We start from the raw sequence: 23,860 nt of genomic DNA on the forward strand, positions 1-23,860 counted from the left end.
GAAGAAATTCCTTCTCAACTCGGTTTTAAATTGGCTCCCCCGTATTTTGAGGCTGTGCCCCCTAGTTCTAGTCTCCCCGACTAGTGGAAACAACCTCTATGTTGTCTATCCCTTTCATTATTTTAAATGTTTCTATAAGATCAGCCCTCATCCTTCTGAACTCCAACGAGTAAATACCCAATCTACTCAATCTATCATCATAAGGTAACCCCCTCATCTCCAGAATTAGCCGAGTGAATCGTCTCTGTACCCCCTCCAAAGCTAGTATATCCTTCCTTAAGTAAGGTGACCAAAACTGCACGCAGTACTCCAGGTGCAACCTCACCAATACCCTATACAGTTGCAGCAGGACCTCCCTGCTTTTGTGCTCCATCCCTCTCGCAATGAAGGCCAACATTCCATTCGCCTTCCTGATTACCTGCTGCACCTGCAAACTAACTTTTTGGGATTCATGCACAAGGACCCCCAGGTCCCTCTGCACCGCAGCATGTTGTACTTTCTCCCCATTCAAATAATATTCCCTTTTACTGTGTTTTTTTCCAAGGTGGATGACCTCACATTTTCCGACATTGTATTCCATCTGCGAAACGTTAGCCCATTCACTTAACCTATCTAAATCTCTTTGCAGCCTCTCTGTGTCCTCTACACAACCCGCTTCCCCACTAATCTTTGTGTCATCTGCAAATTTTGTTACACTACACTCCATCTCCTCCTCCAGGTCATCTATGTATATTGTAAACAGTTGTGGTCCCAGCACCGATCCCTGTGGCACACCACTAACCACCGATTTCCAACCTGAAAAGGACCCATTTATCCTGACTCTCTGCTTTCTGTTAGCCAGCCAATTCTCTATCCAAGCTAATACATTTCCGCTGACTCCGCGTACCTTTATCTTCTGCAGTAACCTTTTGTGTGGCACCTTATCGAATGCCTTTTGGAAATCTAAATACACCACATCCATCGGTACACCTCTATCCACCATGCTCGTTATATCCTCAAAGAATTCCAGTAAATTAGTTAAGCATGATTTCCCCTTCATGAATCCATGTTGCGTCTGCTTGATTATACTATACCTATCTAGATGTCCCGCTATTTCTTCCTTAATGATAGCTTCAAGCATTTTCCCCACTACCGATGTTAAACTAACCGGACTATAGTTGCCTGCCTTTTGTCTGCCCCCTTTTTTAAACAGAGGCGTTACATTAGCTGCTTTCCAATCCACTGGTACCTCCCCAGAGTCCAGAGAATTTTGGTAGATTATAACGAATGCATCTGCTATAATTTCCGCCATCTCTTTTAATACCCTGGGATGCATTTCATTGGGACCAGGGGACTTGTCTACCTTGAGTCCCATTAGCCTGTCCAGCACTACCTCCCCAGTGATAGTGATTGTCTCAAGGTCCTCCCTTCCCACATTCCCGTGACCAGCAAATTTTGGCATGGTTTTTGTGTCTTCCACTGTGAAGACTGAAGCAAAATAATTGTTTAAGGTCTCAGCCATTTCCACATTTCCCATCTTCCAAGGGACCAACATTTACTTTAGTCACTCTTTTCCTTTTTATATATCGGTCGAAGCTTTTACTATCTGTTTTTATGTTTTGCGCGAGTTTACTTTCGTAATCTATCTTTCCTTTCTTTATTGCTTTCTTAGTCATTCTTTGCTGTCGTTTAAAATTTTCCCAATCTTCTAGTTTCCCACTAACCTTGGCTACCTTATTCACATTGGTTTTTAATTGGATACTCTCCTTTATTTCCTTGGTTATCCACGGCTGGTTATCCCTTCTCTTACTGCCCTTCTTTTTCACTGGAATATATTTTTGTTGAGCACTGTGAAAGAGCTCCTTAAAAGTCCTCCACTGTTCCTCAATTGTGCTACCGTTTAGTCTATGTTCCCAGTCTACTTTAGCTAACTCTGCCCTCATCCCACTGTAGTCCCCTTTGTTTAAGCATAGTATGCTCGTTTGAGACACTACTTCCTCACCCTCAATCTGTATTACAAATTCAACCATACTGTGATCAATCATTCCGAGAGGATCTTTTACTAGGAGATTGTTTATTATTCCTGTCTCATTACACAGGACCAGATCTAAGATAGCTTGCTCCTTTGTAGGTTCTGTAACATACTGTTCTAAGAAACAATCCCGTATGCATTCTATGAATTCATCCTCCAGGCTACCACATGCGATTTGATTTGACCAATCGATATGTAGGTTAAAATATCCCATGATTACTGCCATTCCTTTTTCACATGCCTCTATTATTCCCTTGATTATTGTCCGCCCCACCGTGAAGTTATTATTTGGGGGCCTATAAACTATGCCCACCAGTGACTTTTTCCCCTTACTATCTCTATCTCTAATCACCACCCACAATGATTCAACATTTTGTTCATTAGAGCCAATATCATCTCTCACAACTGCCCTGATATCATCCTTTATTAACAGAGCTACCCCACCTCCTTTCCCTTCTTGTCTATCCTTCCGAATTGTCAGATACCCCTGTATGTTTAATTCCCAGTCTTGGCCACCCTGCAACCACGTTTCTGTAATGGCCACCAAATCATACCCATTTGTAATGATTTGTGCCATCAACTTAGAGAGAAAGCAAAATAATAAAAATCAAAGAAAAAATAGTTCTCAATTAACTTTCCGTGCTGGAAAGTGTACAGTATCAACCATGTATTTAAAAAAATACATAGAAATCAGCACATGTAATAAATTGAGCATTAGCTCACTAGTGAAACAATGCTAGATCAATGATTAGCTATCATAGGATTAGAAATTCCGTTGTGCCCTGTTTGGGGCGATAACTTTTGAAATCTCCGAAAAGTATTGGCAGGTGATAATTTTTTGCTTCTGGGAAATTCAAATTTAGTGGAGCACTAAATCAAGCGCTAACCACTTCTCCAAGGGCGCTAAAGTGCATGAGCGGAGTGGTAGCCATAGAGCGCTGAAGAATGTGCAGTGCAGTGCTACTGGCTGGTTGAAAGGATGGGCCAATGATGGTTTACAATATTCTTCTACTTAGTTCTGTGTGGTGAGGTGACCTGCGTGACTGTCATTACAGCCCCAATTGCTCTCAGAATGGAAGGCTTAGACATCGCGCAGCAATGAGATGTCAAAAACTTTCAGCAGGCACCACACTGATGCAAGGAATAAAGTTTGGCCTGCCTGACCACCATTGCCTTTAATTATCGCTCCCCAAACAACCAGCCAAAGTGGCAACACCTCTTGCCTTTGCTGATACCTGGCGATACAACAGAGGGCAGGAGCTAATTTCACATCCTGGGCAGTAACGGGCCGCTGCATACTTGTTGACTTTGCGATCTACGGGGCACTAGAGACTGAGGCGGTAAGTGTTAGCACCAGCGTAAAACCGGCAAGGAAGTTGCTGAACTGGCAGGGAAGTAGCTGAATTTGCCGTGCCCAGTCGGTAACCCCTCAGCGGCATATTACCATCCCCCGCAGGTGGTAACGGGAGGCGCAATGCAGCCGAATTTCTCTCCCCGGTGTTTTAAAACCCCAGGAATAATCACTCTGAATGTTTATTCTGAATTCATAATTTTCTCTGTGTGCATCTCCTGTATTGGTGGTGCAACTGTTATTTTTAGTTTATTCTTAATTTACTTATTATGAAAATATAAGTAATACTCTGCAGAATATTCTGCAAAAATGGCATGATAGCAACTCTTTTGGTACTCTAATTTATCTATGAGCAAATAGTCCTCATTTCATCCACTTTACCCTGAATAAGATGTTCCATTATAAATCAATGCAGCATTTGATTCCATGAGATATTATCAGTATCCCTTTTAAAATCACTTTAAAACAATTACAACTAGCGTTAAATTCTTTCTTAGTTGATTTAAATATTATGTTTGTTTAAGCAATGAATGCTGGTGACCTTATCAGGGAAACTGGTTTTGAAGCGTTACTTTGGCAGAGAATGTAAGAGACCTGAATTAACAGCAACAGAAATACAGACCTTAACCCAGGGAACTTAATGTCATTTTAACTGTAGCCAGAATTTTCTTTATCTTGGTGGGTCCGGTGCAGGCAGTGGCCATGTCGGGTCCCGACCCCGCTGCTGGCTCCATCCCACTGTAGAAAATGAATTTACCTTAATGGGGCCTATTAGGGTTAAGCCAGGAGACCAAAACAGCCTGGTTGCAGATTGCAGAGGAGATCAGAAGCAGGGATATAGTCAGGAGGACCTGGGTGCAGTGCCACCATCATTATAATTATGTAATTAAATTAGGAAACATTAGTACAAAGCCATACTCAACTGCATCCTGCTGTGCCTCTCATCACATCCCTATCACTCTGTCTTCCTTACCCTACTCCTGAACATCATTACTCACACCAACATACCTTGCACCTCCACCCATCTCTTTATTGACATCACATCCCATCTCACTAGCTACACCTCATCCTCGTACAATCATACCAACTAACAACACAAAAGGGTAGCCACTTGGGTGCTTTATCCAATGCGTATGTAAAGTTCCTGTTAATATGGTGTCAAACATAAAAATCTTTATTTCCAATACTTTACGGTCTTGAACAGATTTGTGTGCACCTTTGGAAGTGGCTTAGTGAGTTGCAGTGAATGGTGAGACATAACGGTACTCCCCACCCCTGCAATGGTGATGAGTGTGAAAGGAATAGTTTGGTCATTGTCGGGATGCTTTATGTTGGTATGGGGTGGTGCCAATCTGTTGCATCATGTGGCAGCCATATAGCTGTACAGCGCAAAGTTAACTACATCTGGCCATGATGAACTGAATTAGTGGGAGAGAGGGTTCAGGTGAGGGGAAATATAGAAGGTTAAAGAGAAAGGAGAAGGCAATAGTGCAGGGTAGCGATAGGGGTAATGATAACCAGAGTGCGACATGAAGAGACAGAGCATACAAACCTAAGAGTGCACCAGTAAATAGGGCAGAGTAGGGAAAAATTAAAGGCTCTTTATCCGAATGCACACAGCATTCGTAACAAGATAGATGAATTGACGGCACAAATAAAAATAAATGGGTATGATCTGATAGCCATTACAGAGACGTGGTTGCAAGGTGACCATGGCTAGGAATTGAATATTCAGGGGTATTTGACATTTCGGAAAGATAGGCAGAAAGGAAAAGGAGGTGGGGTAGCTCTGTTAATAAACATTAGTACAGTAGTGAGAAATGATCTTGGCTCGGAAGATCAAGTTGTCGAATCAGTTTGGGTGGAGATAAGAACATAAAGAAATAGGAGTAGGCCATTTGACCCCTCGAGCTTGCTCTGCCATTTAATAAGATCATGGCTGAGAAATAGTAAGGGAAAGAAGTCACTGGTGAGAGTAGTCTATAGGCCCCCTATCAGTAGCTACACTGTAGGACAGAGTATAAATCAAGAAATAATGGGGGCTTGTAAGAAAGGTACTGCAATAGTCAAGGGTGATTTAAATGTAGCCTTGAGGACGAGTTCATAGAGTGTATTCAGGACAGTTTCTTAGAACAATACGTTGTGGAACTAACCAGAGAACAGGCTATTTTAGATCTGGTAATGTGTAATGAGACAGGATTAATTAATGATCTCATAGGGATCCTCTAGAGATGAGTGATCATAACATGATAGAATTTCACATTCAGTTTGAGGGTGAGAAACTTGGGTCTGAAACTAGTGTCTTAAACTTAAATACAGGCAGTTAAAAAGGTATGAAGACAGAGGTGGCTAAAGTAGACTGGGAAAATAGATTAAAAGGTAAGAGGGTAGATAGCAATGGCAGACATTTTAGGAGATAATTCATAACTCTTAACAAAGATATATTCCAGTGAGAAAGGGGGAAAAATCTCCCCTTCTTCAAGGCCCGTTACCGCATCTAAGAGTCTCTAATAAGATCATGGCTTATCTGATCATGGACTCAGCTCCACTTCCCTGCCTGCTCCCCATAACCTCTTATTACCTTATTGCTCAAAAATCTGTCCATCTCCGCTTTAAATATATTCAATGACCCAACCTCCACAGCTATCTGGGGCAGATAATTCCATAGATTTACAACCCTCTGAGAGAAGAAATTCCTCATCTCAGTTTTAAATGGGCAGCTCTTATTCTGCGACTTTGTCCCCCAGATTTAGTTTCCCCTATGAGTGGAAAGATCCTCTCTGCATCCACCTCATCGAGCCCCCTCATTATCTTATATGTTTTGATAAAATCACCTCTCATTCTTCTAAACTCCAATGAATATAGACCCAACCTACTCAACCTATCTTCATAAGTCAACCTCCTCAGCTCCGGAATCAACTTAGTGAACCTTCTCTGAACAGCCTCCAATGCAAGTATATCCTTTCTTAAATACGACCAAAACTGCACGCAGTACTCTAGGTGTGGCTTCACTAATACCCTGTACATTTGTAGCAGGACTTCTCTGCTTTTATACTCTATCCCCCTTGTAATAAAGGCCAACATTTCATTTTCCTTCCTGATTACTTGCCGTACCTGCATACTAACTTTTTGTGTTCCATGCACAAGGGCCGTGAGGTCCCTCTGTATTGCAGCACTTTGCAATTTTTCTCTATTTAAATTATAATTTGCTTTTCTATGTTTTCTGCCAAAGTGGATAACCTCACATTTTCCCACATTATACTCCATCTGCCAAATCTTTGCCCACTCACTTAGCCTGTCTATATCCCTTTGCAGATTTTTTGTGTCCTCCTCATAATTTGCTTTCCCACCCATCTTTGTATCATCAGCAAACTTGGCTACATTATACTCGGTCCCCTCATTCAAGTCATTGATATAGATTGTAAATAGTTGAGGCCCCAGCACCAATCCCTGCGACACCCCACTAGTCACTGTTTGCCAATCGGAAAATGACCCATTTATCCTGACTCGCTGTTTTCTATTGGTTAGCCAATCCTCTATCCATGCTAATATATTACCCCAACCCCATGAACTTTTGTCTTGTGCAGTAACCTTTTATGTGGCACCTTGTCAAATGCCTTCTGGAAATCCAAATACACCACATGCACTGGTTCCCCCTTATCCACCCTACTCGTTACATCCTCAAAGAACTCCAGCAAATTTGTCAAACATGATTTCCCTTTCATAAAACCATGCTGACTCTGCTTGATTGAATTATGCTTTTCCAAATGTCCCGCTATTGCTTCCTTAATAATGGACTCCAGCATTTTCCCAACGACAGATGTTAGGCTAACTGGTCTATAGTTTCCTGCTTTTTGTCTGCCTCCTTTTTTAAATAGGGGCGTTACATTTGCAGTTTTCCAATCCACTGGGACCACCCCAGAATCCAGGGAATTTTGGTAAATCACAACCAATGCATCCACTATCTCTGCAGCCACTTCCTTTAAGACCCTAGGATGTAAGCCATCAGGTCCAGAGGACTTGTCCGCCTTTAGTCCTATTATTTTACTAAGTACTACATCTTTAGTGATAGTGATTGTATGAAGTTCCTCCCTCCCTATGGCCCCTTGATTATCCACTATTGTGATGTTTTTAGTGTCTTCTACCATGAAGACTGATACAAAATATTTGTTCAACGTCTCTGCCATTTCCCTGTTCTCCATTATTAATTCCCCAGTATCATCCTCTAGTGGACCAACATTTGCATTAGCAACTCTTTTCCTTTTTATGTACGTAGAAACTCATTATCTGATTTTATATTTCATGCTAGTTTACTTTCATAATCTATCCTCCCTCTCTTTATCATTTTTTTAGTTGTTCTTTGCTGGCTATTAAAAGTTTCCCAATCCTCTGGCCTCCCACTAGTCTTGGCCACATGTATGCCCTTGTTTTCAATTTGATACCATCCCTTATTTCCTTAGTTAGCCACGGATGGTTATCCCTTCTCTTACAGTTTTTCCTTTTCATTGGGATATATTTTTGTTGCGAGTTATGAAATATCTCCTTAAATATCTGCCACTGCTCATCAACTGTCCCATACTTTAATCCATTTTCCCAGTCCACTTTAGCCAACTCTGCCTTCATATCTTTGTAGTCTCCTTTAGGACACTGGTTTGAGATCCAACTTGTGAGATCCAGGGTGGCATGTAGGAGAAGGCGGCACCGTCAGCAACGGGTACAGAGGTAGCGGGCAAAGGAGGCAGCAGCCATGGCTGCCCAATAGAGAATGGCCTGCAGATGGCCGCAGACCTCCACGTAGAGAGGGTAGCCAGGAGGGAAATGGCATGAGGAGGAGGGTCAGGTATGCTGACTCCCGCACCAGATACTGGGCCAGGAGTCTTGCCAGCAGCCTGCAGAGGCTCTGAAACATGAGGAGGAAGAGGGAGAAGGCGATCAGCCAGCAGCCTTTGGAGGTGCCCAGCACAGACCCAGGGGAAGGAGGCCCAACTGTCAAAGGGTCTACCGACATCAGTTCTCCTTCCTGAGCAATGTTTGTGAAGGCTCAGATTTAGAAAGGCCATACTGAAGGAGCTGTGCAATGGCCTGCGCCAAGATCTCACACAAGGCTCAGGACAACTCTGACCATTGAGACCAAGGTCACCATAGATCTCAACTTTTACGCTATGGGGTCCTTCCAATCTGCGACTGCAGACATATCGAACATCTCACAATTCTCTGCCCATTGCTCCATCCGGCAGGTGACCGATGCTCTGTATCAGAGAAGAGTGGACTATATCTCCTTCCCGAAGACCAGGGAGAAGTCGGTGAGGCGGCAGGCCGGATTTGACAAGATTGTAGGGTTCTCCAGGGTGCAGGGTGCCATCGACTGCACACACATTGGCATGAGGGTGCCACTGAACCATCCCAAAATCTTCATCAACAGAAAGGGATTCCACTCCCTCAATGTGCAGCTCGTGTGTGACCACCAGCGTAGGATCCTGGCAGTTGATGCCAGGTATCCAGGCAGCAGCCATGATGTCTTCATTCTCCACCAGATCAGTGTGCCCGCCCTCTTCACCGGATTGTGGATGGCTGCTTGGCGACAAGGGAATATCCCCTGTCCTCTTGGCTGCTGACTCCACTTCTGAACCCCAGGACAGTGGCCGAGCATGTCTACAATGATGCTCATTCTGGCACCAGTTGCATCATCGAGCATGGGATAGACAAGATAGAGGCAGAGAGGTTGTTTCCACTGGTCGGGGAGACTAGAACTAGGGGGCACAGCCTCAAAATACGGGGGAGCCAATTTAAAACTGAGTTGAGAAGGAATTTCTTCTCCCAGAGGATTGTGAATCTGTGGAATTCTCTGCCCAAGGAAGCAGTTGAGGCTAGCTCATTGAATGTATTCAAGTCACAAATAGATAGGTTTTTAACCAATAAGAGAATTAAGGGTTATGGGGAGCGGGCAGGTAAGTGGAGCTGAGTCCACGGCCAGATCAGCCATGATCTGTTTGAATGTCGGAGCAGGCTCGAGGAGCTAGATGGCCTACTCCTGTTCCTAATTCTTATGTTCTTATGTTCTTATGTTCACTGCATTGGGATCCTCAAGCAGAGTTCCGTTGCCTGGTCTGGTCTGGTGGCGCCTTGCATTACTCAACAGATCTCCATATTCGTGGTCGTCTGCTGCATGATGCACAACCTGGTCCTCAGGATGGGCCAGCCACTGGAGGTCAAGCCAGCAGTACCACCTGATGAGGAGGAGGCGCAGGAGGAGGATCCCTGTTACCATCCAGCTAGGAGGCGTTGTCGCCATCGCAACCCTGCAAGAGAGGTGCAGACACGTCTCATTGCTGCTCGATTCACATAATCTCATGACCCTTCAGCTCCTATTTTCCATACCATCCCAATGAGTGCCTACATACAGAATTGCCCACTCTCAAATGATACACCTGCCCAGATATATGTGCAAAAAATAAAGATTTATGACATGATCCAATCAGTGCAAAAAGACAACACAACAAAAACCAGTACAAGGAACTTACACAAAAACATCATTTCTCACGCTTGTGCATCTCCTTATAACACCTCTGACACATGCTTATCCTGCAACTATGCCTCAGTGTCTCCCCTGTGGTTGCATCATGGGTCTGGGAAGGCTGCTGTGTTTCTTGTGTGGAAACTACAGATGTCCTTCTCAGACGCCCTTCAACACCTTTGGGCCTGGAAGGGCCGGGTGCAGACTGGTCACCACCCTCCTGGGAGGGTTCAGTCTGGCTTGGCTCGGGTGAGGCCATGTGTGGAGGCACTGGCGGAGTGGCAGTTCTGGGTCCAGGAATGTTGTGATCCTGAGAAAGCACATCATCAGGACCCTGGTCCAAGGAGCCTGCGTCACTTGCTGGAGGTGGCACATTACCACCATCACCAAGCTGAGGAAGGTCGGGTTGGTGCTGTGGCGTGAAACTGGAAGGTGCCCCATGGCCCGTGGTGGACCCAGCCGCGAAGGCACCATTGAGATGTCGGGTGGTATCCAGCTGAGACTGCATGAGAGCAGCCAGAGTCTCAAAGCCACTAGATATGCCAGCAGTTTGATGCTCCATGGCAGCAGTAAGACGCTCCGTGGCCTGTTGCCTGGAGTGCATAAGAGCATTCTGAGCCTCCAGGGCCGTTGCCAGCCTCTCCAATCCAGCACCGATACACTCGTTCCCTCGTGCCTGTGCTGAAATGGCAGCTGCCACACCACCTGCAGGTTGCAGCATTACAGCTAGATCCGCACAGACACTCTGGGAGTCCACCATCGCCCGCACACTGGCAGTGATGGGCTCCATGGTGTGCGCAGACTCCTCCACGTTCCTGACCACTTCCGACAGCCTCTCTGGCACCCTTGTCAATGCCCCCAACATCTGCGAATGCCTAGCCTCCACCCTTCTCTCATAAGCCGCAACATCAATGACATCGTCAACCTCCTCGGCAGAACTCCGGTGCGGACTCGCCCCCCCGGAGAGGTGGCACCTGAGGTTGTCTAGCCCCGTCACCATGCTGCAGCCTGCTAGGCCCCGGTGCAACACCCAGTGCAGACTCCTGTACTACTTAACCTAGATCAGACCGCGCACTCCCAGTATCTGAGCTGGCGCGTGTGGGTGGAAGCAGTGACGCGTTGGTGCCAGCAGTGTCCTCCTCTTCCTCTTCCTCATCAGTCAGTTTCCCAAAAGGTGGAGTGCGCTCCACAGTATCACCAGGGCTTGACCCCTCAATGTCGTCACTGCTTTCATTTGACATCTCTGTTGTTATGTCGTCAAGGGTCTCGTCGAGGCCTAGCACTGGTGTCCCCGGTGTTGCGTCACTCCCACTGTGCTGGGTGTGCTGCCACTCGGTCTTGGGGTTGTGTCCATTCCTGCAGCTGGTGTGCCACGTCTTGTGTCACTCCCCACTGTGCTGGGTGTGCTGCCACTCTTTCTCTCATCTGCAAGCATAAATAGGAGAAGGGCTGCCGTGAGGGGGAGGTAGGGGATTGACGCACGGAGGCTGCAATTAGCAGACTTCCAGAAGGAAAGGCACAGTAGGCGCTGGGGCATTTAGGGAGAGAGAGCATTAAAGAAGGGTCTCACTTACCCATGCTGCCCACATCAGCGTCACCAGTACCAGAGGTCACTCGGGCCATCTCATCTGCAAGCATAAATGGGAGAAGGGCTGCCGAGATGCGGAGGTGGGGGATTGACGCATGGAGGCTGCAACTAGCAGACTTCCAAAAGGAAAGGCACAGTAGGCGCTGGCGTATTCACAGAGAGAGAGCATTACAGGAGGGCCTTCACTTACCCACATCAGATTCAGAAGTACCATGGCTCACAGGGAAGGCACCAAGTCCACCCAGGAGCGCCTCAACCCTCTCCTCCAAGGGTGTGAGGACCTGGATCACTGCCTCGCCACCACCAGTCATCCTCTGCTCCTTGCGATTGTGAGCAAGTTAGGCCTGCAAAACAAAGAATGGTTGGTGCGTACAGTTGTGTATCTGTAAAGCATGCACTCCCATGTTTCGCCACCAGGGAGCACATCCCCTGAAGTCCCAAGGGATCCCAGCATCCCTTTGGAGCACTGTATATAAACCGGCCCCTAAGGCCTGTTCCTCACTCTGGAGTGTCTTAATAAAGACTGTGGTCACTGTTACTTTAACCTCCCTGTGTGCAGTCTCATCTGTGTTAGGAACACAATAAATGGTGACGAGTATACGAATCCAACACAAAGATGCAGCAAACTGTGGGCATCCTGGAGAAGTTCTCGGAGGGTGAGGACTGGGAAGCCTATGTCAGACGGCTCGACTAATACTTTGTTGCCAACGAGTAGGACGGAGAAGGAAGCGCTGCAAAAAGGAGAGCGGTCCTCCTCACGGTCTGCGGGGCACCGACCTACAGACTCATGAAGAATCTTCTGGCTCCAGTGAAACACACAGATAAGTCATATGAGGAGCTGTGTACACTGGTTCGGGAGCATCTTAACCCGAGGGAGAGCGTGCTGATGGCGAGGTATCGGTTCTACACGTGCCAGTGATCTGACGGTCAGGAAGTGGCGAGCTACATCGCCGAGCTAAGGCAACTTGCAGGACAATGTGAGTTCGATGGCTACCTGGAGCAGATGCTCAGAGACTTTTTTGTACTGGGCATTGGCCACGAGACCATTCTACTAAAACTTTTGACTGTATAGATACCGACCCTCAGTAAGGCCATTGCGATAGCACAGGCATTTATGTCCACCAGTGATAACACCAAACAAATCTCTCAGCACACAAGTGCTAGCAATGTTCATAAATTAATTGGAACTGTGTTTGCGAGCAGAAATGTACAGAGCAGAAACCACGAGTCTGCAACTGCCAGCAGGCCTCAGGTGACCCAGATGACTCAGAGTCCGCAACAAAGGATGAATGCAAGGCAATTTACATCTTGTTGGCGTTGTGGAGGCTTCCATTCAGCCTATTCATGCCGCTTCAAAGGGTATGTTTGCAAGAGCTGTGCAACAATGGGGCACCTCCAACAAGCTTGCAAAACCTGCTAACCACCACATGGCAGAGGAAGATCGGTCCATGCTGGATCAAAGCAATTTCGAGCCGCAGAGAGAGGAGGCAGATGCTGAAGTACACGGGGTCCACACATTTTCGCCGAAATGTCCACCTATAATGCTAAATGTAAAATTGAATGGCTTACCCGTAGCCATGGAACTGGACACTGGCGCTAGCCAATCCATCATGAGTAAAAAGATGTTTGAGAGACTGTGGTGCAACAAGGCACTCAGACCAGCCCTGAGCCCCATCCACACTAAACTGAGGACGTACCACCAAAGAGCTCATCACTGTCCTGGGCAGCACCATGGTCAAGGTCACCTACCCGGGCACGGTGCACAAACTGCCACTCTGGATTGTCCCGGGCAATGGTCCCACACTGCTTGAAAGGAGCTGGCTGGGCAAAATCCGCTGGAACTGGGATGACATCCGAGCGCTATCACATGTCGATGAGGCCTCATGTACCCAGGTTCTTAACAAATTTCCTTCCCTTTTTAAGCCAGGCATTAGAAACTTTTCCGGGGCGAAGGTGCGGATCCACTTGGTCCCAGAGTCATGACCCATTCACCACAAGGCGCGAGCAGTACCTCACATGGTGAGGGAGAGAGTGGAAATCGAGCTGGACAGGCTGCAACTTGAGGGCATCATCTCCCCAGTGGAATTCAGCGAGTGGGCCAGCCCGATTGTTCCAGTACTCAAAAGTGATGGCACGGTCAGGATTTGCGGCGATTATAAAGTAACTATTAATCGTTTCTCGCTACAGGACCAATACCCGCCACCTAAGGCAGATGACCTATTTGTGACGCTGGCAAGAGGCAAGATGTTCACCAAGCTCGACCTGACTTTGGCCTACATGACGCAGGAGCTGGAGCAGTCTTCAAAGGGCCTCACCTGCATCAACACGCACAAGGGACTGCTTATCTACAACAGATGCCCGTTTGGAATCCGGTCGGCTGCGGCGATTTTTCAGAGAAACATGGAGAGCCTACTCAAGTCGGTACCACACACAGTGGTTTTTCAGGACGACATATTGGTCACGGGTCGGGACACCATCGAGCACCTACAAAACCTGGAAGAAGTCCTCCAGCGACTGGATCGCGTAGGGCTGCGGCTGAAGAGGTCAAAATGCGCCTTCATGGCAACAGAAGTGGAGTTTTTGAGGAGAAAGATCGCGCCGGACAGCATTTGGCCCACAGACGCCGACAGAAACTATCAGGAATGCGCCCAGGCCACAGAACGTCACGGAGCTGTGGTCGTTCCTGGGACTCCTCAACTATTTTGGTAACTTCCTAGCGGGGTTAAGCACCCTCTTAGAGCCCCTACATGTGTTATTGCGTAAAGGTGAGAACTGGGTATGGGGGAAAAAAAACAAGGAATTGCTTTTGAGAAAGCCAGAAACATTTTATGCTCCAACAAGCTGCTTGTATTGTATAACCCGTGTAAAAGACTTGTGCTAGCATGTGGTGAGTCGTCGTACGGAGTCAGGTGTGTATTACAACAAGCTAACGTTGCGGGGAAATTGCAACCTGTCGCCTATGCTTCCAGGACCTTGTCTAAGGCCGAGAGGGCCGACAGCATGATTGACAAAGAGGCATTAGCCTGTGTGCTCAGGGTAAAGAAAATGCATCAGTACCTGTTGGGCCTCAAATTTGAGCTTGAAACTGATCACAAGCCCCTCATATCCCTGTTCGCTGAAAACAAGGGGATAAATACTAATGCCTCAGCCCGCGCTATCAGTGTATAACTATACCATCCGCCACAGGCCAGGCACCGAGAACTGTGCAGATGCTCTCAGTTGGCTACCATTGCCCATCACGGGGGTGGAAATGGTGCAGCCTGCAAACTTGTTGATGGTGGCGCAGCCCGCAGACTTGTTGATGGTCATGGAAGCGTTTGAAAATGATAAATCACCTGTCACGGCCCGCCAGATTAGGAGTTGGACCAGCCAAGATCCTCTGCTGTCCCCAGTAAAAAACTGTGTACTACATGGGAGCTGGGCCAGCATCCCCGTTGAAATGCAAGAGCTAATCAAGCCATTCCAGCGGCGAAAGGACGAGCTATCCATTCAGGCAGACTGCCCATTATGGAGTAACCGTCTAGTGCTACCAAAAAGGGCAGGGAGACGTTAATCTCGGATCTCCACAGCACACACCCGGGTATAGTAATGATGAAAGCGATAGCCAGATCCTACGTGTGGTGGCTCTGTATCGACTCAGACTTAGAGTCCTGTGTACAGCAATGCAGCGTATGTGCTCAGTTGAGCAACACGCCCAGAGAGGCACCATTAAGTTTGTGGTCCTGGCCCTCCAGACCATGGTCGAGGATCCATGTAGACTATGCGGGCCCGTTTCTCGGTAAAATATTCCTGGTGGTAGTGGATGCTTTTTCAAAATGGATTTAACGTGAAATAATGTCGGGAAGCACCGCCACCGCCACCATTGAAAGCCTGAGGGCCATGTTTGCCACCCTCGGCCTGCCTGACACACTGGTCAATGACAACGGGCCATGTTTCACCAGTGCCGAATTTAAAGAATTCATGACCCGCAATGGGATCAAACACGTCACCTCAGCCCCGTTTAAACCAGCTTCCAATGGGCAGGCAGAGCGGGCAGTACAAACAATCAAACAGAGCCTTAAACGAGTCACAGAAGGCTCACTCCAAACCCGCCTGTCCCGAGTACTGCTCAGCTACCGCACAAGACCCCACTCGCTCACAGGGGTGCCCCCAGCTGAGCTACTCATGAAAAGGACACTTAAAACCAGACTCTCGCTGGTTCACCCCAACCTGCATGATCAGGTAGAGAGCAAGCGGCAGCAACAAAATGTAAAAGATGGTCGCGCCACTGTGTCACTGGAAATTGATCTGAATGACCCTGTGTATGTGCTAAACTATGGACATGGTCCCAAGTGGATCACGGGCATGGTGATAGCTAAAGAAGGGAGTAGGGCGTTTGTAGTCAAACTAGACAATGGACAAATTTTCAGAAAGCATCTGGACAAAATGAGGCTGCAGTTCACAGACTGCCCTGAACAACCCAAAGCAGACACCACCTTTTACGAGCCCACAACACACACCCAAAAGGATCAACGACACTACCCCGGACCAGGAAATTGAACCCATCATGCCCAACAAGGCCAGGCTCACCCAGCAGCCCTGCAGGGCCAACAACACGCCAGCCCAGCGAGGGCACAACCAACATACCAGAACAGACATTTGTACCGAGGCGGTCCACCAGGGAAAGAAAGGCTCCCGACCGCCTCACCTTGTAAATAGTTTTCACTTTGACTTTGGGGGGTAGTGATGTTGTGCATCAGTACAGCATGTACTCCCATGTTCCGCCACCAGGGAGCGCATCCCCTTATGTCCCAAGGGATCCCAGCATCCCTTGGGAGCACTGTATATAAACTGGTCCCTAAGGCCTGTTCCTCACTCTGGAGTGTCTTAATAAAGACTTATGTCACTGTTACTTTAACCTCCCTGTGTGCAGTCTCATCTGTGTTAGGAACACAGTAAGTGCCACTGTGATGACGCATCAGAAATGAGTGCACAAGTGTTTGTCCCTGACATGCAGTTGTAAGTGTGAGATGAAAGGGAGCCTCCATTGCGCAAACACAAACATATAGAGGCGTCAACAATGAAATGCTGCTTTAGTGACTAAACAGTGAAGATGGGAAATAAGGGAATGTTGAAGGAGAGGCTTGCAGATGCAAGGTCAGCAGTTGGTGGAACAGGTACTTACTTTCATAAGACAGATGAGATCATGAAAATGTTTTCTGCACTGCGTTGCAGTCAGGTTATGAATGGAGGTCCCTGACACCTCTCCAGCAATCTCCATCCATGCATTGGTGAAGACCTCATGATTGGGTCTCCCCACATCCAGATAAAGGACTCTCCTCCTGCCCGTGACATCCTGCATAAGGGTCTCCAGCTCTGCATCTGTAAATCTGCTTGCCTTCCTTGGTCCACGAGCACCAACCATCTTGCAACCGAACTCCTTCCTTCCTCAGGGCCTAGCTGCAAACCCTGGTCTTTAAGAAGGCGATTCTTGGCGATTCCAGCAGGTCCTTACCGCAGGAGGCCATTTTGGGGACTTTTGGGTGAATTTCGATTGGGGGATAAAAATTGTGACGATGATGGCGCAAAAAAGTCAGGAGGTGTGCCAGCTGATTTTCAGCCCTCGAGAGTACTACGTACAGTTTTGGTCTCCTTATTTAAGGAAGGATATACTTGCATTGGAGGCAGTTCAGAGAAGGTTGACGAGATTGATTCCTGAGATGAAAGGGTTGTCTCATGAGGAAAGGTTAAGCAGGTTGGGCCTATACTCATTGGAGTTTAAAAGACTGAGAGGTGATCTTATTGAAACATATAAGATTCTAAAGGGGCTTGACAGGGTGGATGCTGAGAGGATGTTTCCCGCTCATGGAGAATCTAGAACTAGGGGCATGCTATCAGAATAAGGGGTCGCCCATTTAAGACGGAGATGATGGGAATTTCTTCTCTCAGAGGGTCGGGAATCTTTAGAATTCTCTCCCCAGAGAGCTGTGGAGGCTATGTTATTGAATATATTCAAGGCGGAGATTGACAGATTTTTGAACTACAGTGGAGTCAAGGGTTATGGGGAACAAGCAGGAAAGTGTTGAGGCTAAGATCAGATCAGCCATGATCTTATTGAATGGCGGAGCAGGCTCGGGGGCCAACTGGTCTGCTCCTGCTCCTATGTCTTATGTTCTTATGTATGTCCTTATTTGGCCATCCCTGGCTTCCCAGGCAGCAATGTTCTCTGGTGCTAATGCCCTCTGTCCTGTGCAGCATCCAGTGATTGCAGAGAAGGTTGTTGTTGTTGATGCTGCTGGTGTTGAGGCTCAATGTGGTCTGATTCTGAGGATCAATAGCTGGGACCCTAACTATTTACAATCTATATTAATGACTTGGAAGAAGGGACTGAGTGTAAAGTAGCCAAGTTTGCTGAAGATACAAAGATGGGAGGAAAAGCAATGTGTGAGGAGGACACAAAAAATCTGCAAAAGAACATAGACAGGCTAAGTGAATGGGCAAAAATTTGGCAGATGACGTATAATATTGGAAAGTGTGAGCTCATGCACTTTGGCAGAAAAAAAATCAAAGAGCAAGTTATTATTTAAATGGAGAAAGATTGCAAAGTGCTGCAGTACAGCGGGACCTGGGGGTAGTTGTGCATGAAACACAAAAGAATAGTATGCAGGTACAGCAAGTGATCAGGCAGGCCAATGGTTTCTTGGCCTTTATTGCAAAGGGGATGGAGTACAAAAGCAGGGAAGTCTTGCTACAGCTATACAAGGTATTGATGAGGCCACACCTGGAATACTGCGTGCAGTTTTGGTTTCTATATTTACGAAAGGATATACTTGCTTTGGAGGCAGTTCAGAGAAGGTTCACTAGGTTGATTCCGGGGATGAGGGGGTTGACTTATGAGGAAAGGTTGAGTAGGTTGGGCCTCTACTCATTCGAATTCAGAAGAATGAGAGGTGATCTTATCGAAACGTATAAGATTATGAGGGGCTTGACAAGGTGGATGCAGAGAGGATGTTTCCACTGATGGGGGAGACTAGAACTAGAGGGCATGATCTTAGAATAAGGGGCTGCCCATTTAAAAGAGAGATGAGGAGAAATTTCTTCTCTCAGAGGGTTGTAAATCTGTGGAATTCGCTGTCTGAGAGCTGTGGAAGCTGAGACATTGAATAAATTTAAGACAGAAACAGACAGTTTCTTAAACGATAAGGGGTTATGGGGAACGGGCGGGGAAATTGAACCGAGTCCATGATCAGATCAGCCATGATCTTATTGAATGGCGGAGCAGGCTCGAAGGGCCGTAGGGCCTACTCCTGTTGCTATTTCTTATGTTCTTATGTATGTCCTTATTTGGCCATGTTCGTGTAGCTGAGCTGGGAGCACCATCCATGACTTGGATTTCTTAATGTCCAAACACAAAAGCCAGATTATAATTGACTGGGCTTATTGTGTGTGTAAGGATCGGTAGAGTCAGGTTTTCCTACTCATAAGGTAGAAACCACTGTTGTTAGCAAATAACTTCACCCAACAGGCTGAATGAGAACTGATCACAATTATCATATATAAAGGAATACAAAAAAAGACCAAAGTCCACCATTATGATTTATTATCATTTATATTGCTATTTGTACTCCCATAAATAAACTATAATTTTTTTTTTTAAGTACAATAGAAATTTGCAGCCTGCCAAACCATGGCAGCAAATATCACATCTGGTGCATCATGGACATTTGCAGTGGCTAATATGATGGTTTAAAAAATAGTTTTCAGAAAAGGTTTATCCTGGCTGTTCCAAGAAATGAATTAAATCATAGAATCAAAGAAATTTACAGCACAGAAGGATGCCATTTGGTCCATCGTGACCGTGCCGGCCGACAAAGAGCTACCCAGCATAATCCCACTATCCAGTTCTTGGTCCATAGCCTTGTAGGTTATGGCACTTCAAGTGCATATCCAAGTACTTTTTAAATGCTATAAGGGTTTCTGCCTCTGCCACTCTTTCAGGCAGTGAGATCCAGACCCCTACCACCCTCTGGGTGAAAGAAATTTTCCTCAAATCCCCACTAAACCTTCTATCAATTACTTTAAATCTATGCCCCCTGGTTATTGACCCCTCTGCTAAGGGAAATAGGTCCTTCCTATCCATTCTATCTAGGCCTATCATAATTTTACACACTTCAATTAGGTCTCCCCTCAGCCTCTTCTGTTCCAAAGAAAATAACCCGAGCCCATCCAATCTTATCTCATGGCTAAAATTTTCCAGTCCAGGCAACATCCTCGTAAATTTCCTCTCTACCCTCTCTAGTGCAATCACATCTTTCCTGTAATGTGGTGACCAGAACTGCATGTAGTACTCTAGCTGTGGCCTAACTAGTGTTTTATACAGTTCAAGCATAACCTCCCTACTCTTGTATTCTATGCCTCAGCTAATAAAGGCAAGTATCCCGAATGCCTTCTTAACCAATGACGTTGCCTGCAAGTTCCTCTAAAGAAGGATATTGTCCCTTGAACATAAACCAAGGTAAAATCAATCTCCGGGTCCTCGTGCCCCATAAAAATACAGAAATGATTGATGCATAGATGTACATTAGGTTTTAATTGAGGGTATATTGCTTCATTGAAGGGTGAGATTGGAAACTGAGTCTGTTACTTAAGCTGCTTGTTTCTCATTCAAATCATACTTTCTTAAATATTATTTCATGTCAGGGTTTTGGAGCTGGCACAGAGTGAGGTGCAAGATAGTAATGTTAATACATTTTTGAATATGCTTACCGGCAGCATTAATAATCATGCCATTTCACACTGCTGTCTCCAAACCCACTGTTCCACCTCAGTTAGTACTCTCAAATAATGAGAGATATGAGACATAGGGTATGTTAACTCCTGGGCCTCATTTAAATCTCACCAGTTGACTTTCCACTCATTCCATAACTCTGTGCCGCTCAGAGGCCATCCACCAAGACCTGCTAAGTGGCAGGATTGGCTGCCAGGATCTTCCCATGAGGGGGGGGGTCACATGATTGAGAAGGCATGAATCCGTGGCAGGAGAGGGTTAAACTTTCTATGCAGAGTCCAGAGAGGCACTCCTACTTCTCCTGATCCCGTAAGGAAAGTAAAAACAAACATTAAAAAAACTTCACTTTTTGGACCTCTTCAGACCCAATCTGCTTCTTCGCTGGATTGAACTGGTTGGAAACTCACTGTGGCTTCCTGCTCAGATCGGCAAGTTAAAATTGCAGTTGGGTCCCAAAGACATAATCGGGACTCAACAGGCATTTGTTAAAAAAAGGTCCCCGCTGGTTTTAGGCATATGTCTTTTCCACCTGCTGAGGTAAGCAGGCTAAAATTGCAATCAGTCATCACCTAGCAGCTCCACAATGGGTAAGCAATCTGTCAATTTCTCTTTAAATAAGTTTATTTTTAAGGCTACAACATCAACAACATCATGACAATTGTTATTTATCACTCTGTGGGTGAGCAAGTTTCCGTGTAAAAGATGGGCTGTAGGTACAATACTGTTCAAATTTATGATCAGCTGGTTAACAAGAACACATTTTAACTGTTGCGTTATCAAGTCACGATAAAGAAAATTAATTAATGTTAACTGTTTTGAGATATCAGTGGCTTTGGAGGACTCAAAGAGCTATAGTTGTGTAAATAATTGTTCAAAAATTTGTAACCTAATCTTAATCTATAGAAATGTATCAACTCATAACATTTTCTATATTATTATAAACTCTTTTGCACTATTTAAGATGGTTTGCGGTTTTAACTGCTGCCTTGCTCAAAATAATAATAAAGCTGGTATTTTATTTTTTGTTTATTTTTATTAATTCAATATTTATCATTATAATTTTAAGTATCATTCTGGATTTGATATAATTAAGCATGACTACTGCATGCTTTACAGTTTTTAATAGGGATAGATATTACATCATTACTTTATTTTTTATTTTACCAAATCAATTTGGCAAGAAGTTCATGTGAATGATAGAAATTAATGTATTGCAATGAAAAATGCATAGAGTTTTATTTTACTGATGCTGGTTATACTCGTGCTCTTCATAATTATTTATAAATTCAATTAGATATAATTGTTGTGGAAGACAAATAATGAAAAAAGTCTACTCAATGAAGTGCCAAGCAACTTCCATATTTAGTGGATCCAAGTTGAAAGCCCATATTACAGAGGCTACCAAAATAATGTTTTGTGTTGATATTAATATGATAAATTGATACTGGAGTGTTACGATATTCCAATTTAAACCAAGACCGTTGTTATTTTTCCTGAGAACTAAATATATAAAGAATAATAGTTACCTGGAAGGAATTAGAGCGTTTTAGCCTAATCCAAGGGTTCAGAGGATGTCATGAATTGTATGATCATAGTTTAGCAATGCTGTCTGAATCCTACAGTTAAATGACAGTCTTGAAATCACTTTCTTGTATGTTTAATATCTTAATAGCACAAGCTATTTTGCATTTGTTTTTAACTTGGGGTTTGTACCAACACAAGTTATTAGGGCTGCCATCATATCAATAATACATGTGATATTCATATTTCAGGATAATGGTGTGGCATAATAGCTGTGAGTTTCTTGAGAAATAATCTGCAATTCATTACATGTAATTTCTATGACTAGTCTGAACTGCATGTGTTACAGCACTATTCAGAGGTTGTGTTTCACTTTCTTTAAGTCACAATAACCGATTTGGACTATCAGACTTCCTCAGGACTTCACAATGCAGCTTCAATATTTAAAATACGAGTTTTTAAAAAAATGATGATTTTCTTTTTTTTTAGTTAATGGAAACATTTTACAACTTCTGATACAAGTAGTATGTGTAATGGAAAGTTTAAAGTAGTTATTATTCTTTAATAAAGATCTCCTGGATAACTCAGTTGCAACTGTCACTTGTAACTTCAGTCCCATCCTCTCCAGTAAAATGTAGCATAAATTTCTACCTTTCCCTGAACTGCTTTTGATACACTGATCTAATGCTACTGGGTTTGTTAAGAAAACCTCTAAGATTCTGAAAAAAATAGAACAGATGAGATGGGTTGATATTACTATAATGAGGAAATTTTACTTGGGTAAAGCAAGTTGCATTTGCCAAAAGCACGGTGTATTGGCCGGCATTAGGCAATATCATGCTAATTGATGTAAGTTCTGGGTTTGCGTATAGATTTTCATTATAGTTCCACCCTTTATCATAAGGTTCAGTTGAAACGAAGAGAATTTAATACTGTAATTATTATTATAACTGTGTTTTTTCTCTGTTATGCCAGGTTTGTCTTCTATGGCCTCCCTGATGTCCCTTGCCTGGGTGCTAGCCTCATACCACAAATTGCTGCGGGACTCCAGGGATGACAAAAAAAGCATGAGCTACAGAGGTGCCCTAATCCACATCTTTTGGCGTTTGTTTACCATATCATCCAGGGTCATTTCGTTTGCATTGTTTGCTTCTATTTTTCAGTTATATTTTGGAATATTTGTAGTTGTGCACTGGTGTGCCATGGCATTCTGGATCATTCATGGAGGAACAGATTTCTGCATGTCCAAGTGGGAGGAAATTCTGTTCAATATGGTGATAGGGATCGTGTACGTATTCTGCTGGTTTAATGTCAAAGAAGGCCGGACACGATATCGAATGTTTGCCTATTATACTGTAATCTTGACAGAAAATGCTGCCTTGACTTTTCTTTGGTATCTTTACAGAGATCCCACAACCACTGACTTTTATGCCATAACAGCACTGTGTACAGTTTTTGTTAGTTTTGTTGCTGGGGCAGCATTTATGTTCCTGTATTATGGTTTACTTCATCCCATGGGACCACGGACAAGGATCCTTGCCAGTTCTTGCTGTGCTGAACTGCTCTGGGGGATCCCTCTGCCTCCAGAGCTGGAGGCAATGGCATCAACGCCAGCAGCACCGAGAGGATCCCAGACCACACCAACCAGAGTGGAAGGTGATCAGGAGGAGGAGGATGCAGCAGAGACCTGCCTGCCTGTATTCCAAGTGCGACCCACAGTGCCACTTACACCATCAGGCCGACCCTACCTACCGGAGGGACCAATCATCAAGATTGACATGCCAAGGAAAAGATATCCTGCCTGGGATGCCCACTTTGTAGACAGAAGGCTGAGGAGAACTGTTAATATATTACAGTATGTAACTCCCACATCTGTAGGTATTAGGTATAGAGATGGACCACTTGTATATGAGCTGCTACAGTACGAATCTTCACTTTAAAGCTTCACCCATTGAAACTGACAAAGAAGTAATTATGTTTACGTCAGGCACTCAGACACTCTCATACAACTCCCAAAACACAAAACTCACAGATATGTTTTCCTTTTCCTGGTAGCTGTCTGTATATAAAGATATTCTATATGTTTTGTAAGTAACAAAAAAAGTGAA

At 45.1% G+C, this 23,860-nt stretch overlaps 1 protein-coding gene across 1 annotated transcript in view; it reads left to right on the forward strand.

The window, feature by feature from the left end:
- Nucleotides 1–23,692, forward strand: part of LOC139266601 (XK-related protein 6-like) — a 126,218-nt gene extending 102,526 nt beyond the window's left edge. The window contains exon 3 of the mRNA XM_070884198.1: nucleotides 22,728–23,692. Coding sequence (XP_070740299.1) covers nucleotides 22,728–23,692 — 965 coding nt within the window. The remainder of the gene's footprint in view (nucleotides 1–22,727) is intronic.
- The last annotated feature ends 168 nt before the right edge of the window (nucleotides 23,693–23,860 follow it).

The sequence above is a fragment of the Pristiophorus japonicus genome, chromosome 7 (assembly GCF_044704955.1).
Source record: "Pristiophorus japonicus isolate sPriJap1 chromosome 7, sPriJap1.hap1, whole genome shotgun sequence".
Classification (NCBI taxonomy): domain Eukaryota; kingdom Metazoa; phylum Chordata; class Chondrichthyes; family Pristiophoridae; genus Pristiophorus; species Pristiophorus japonicus.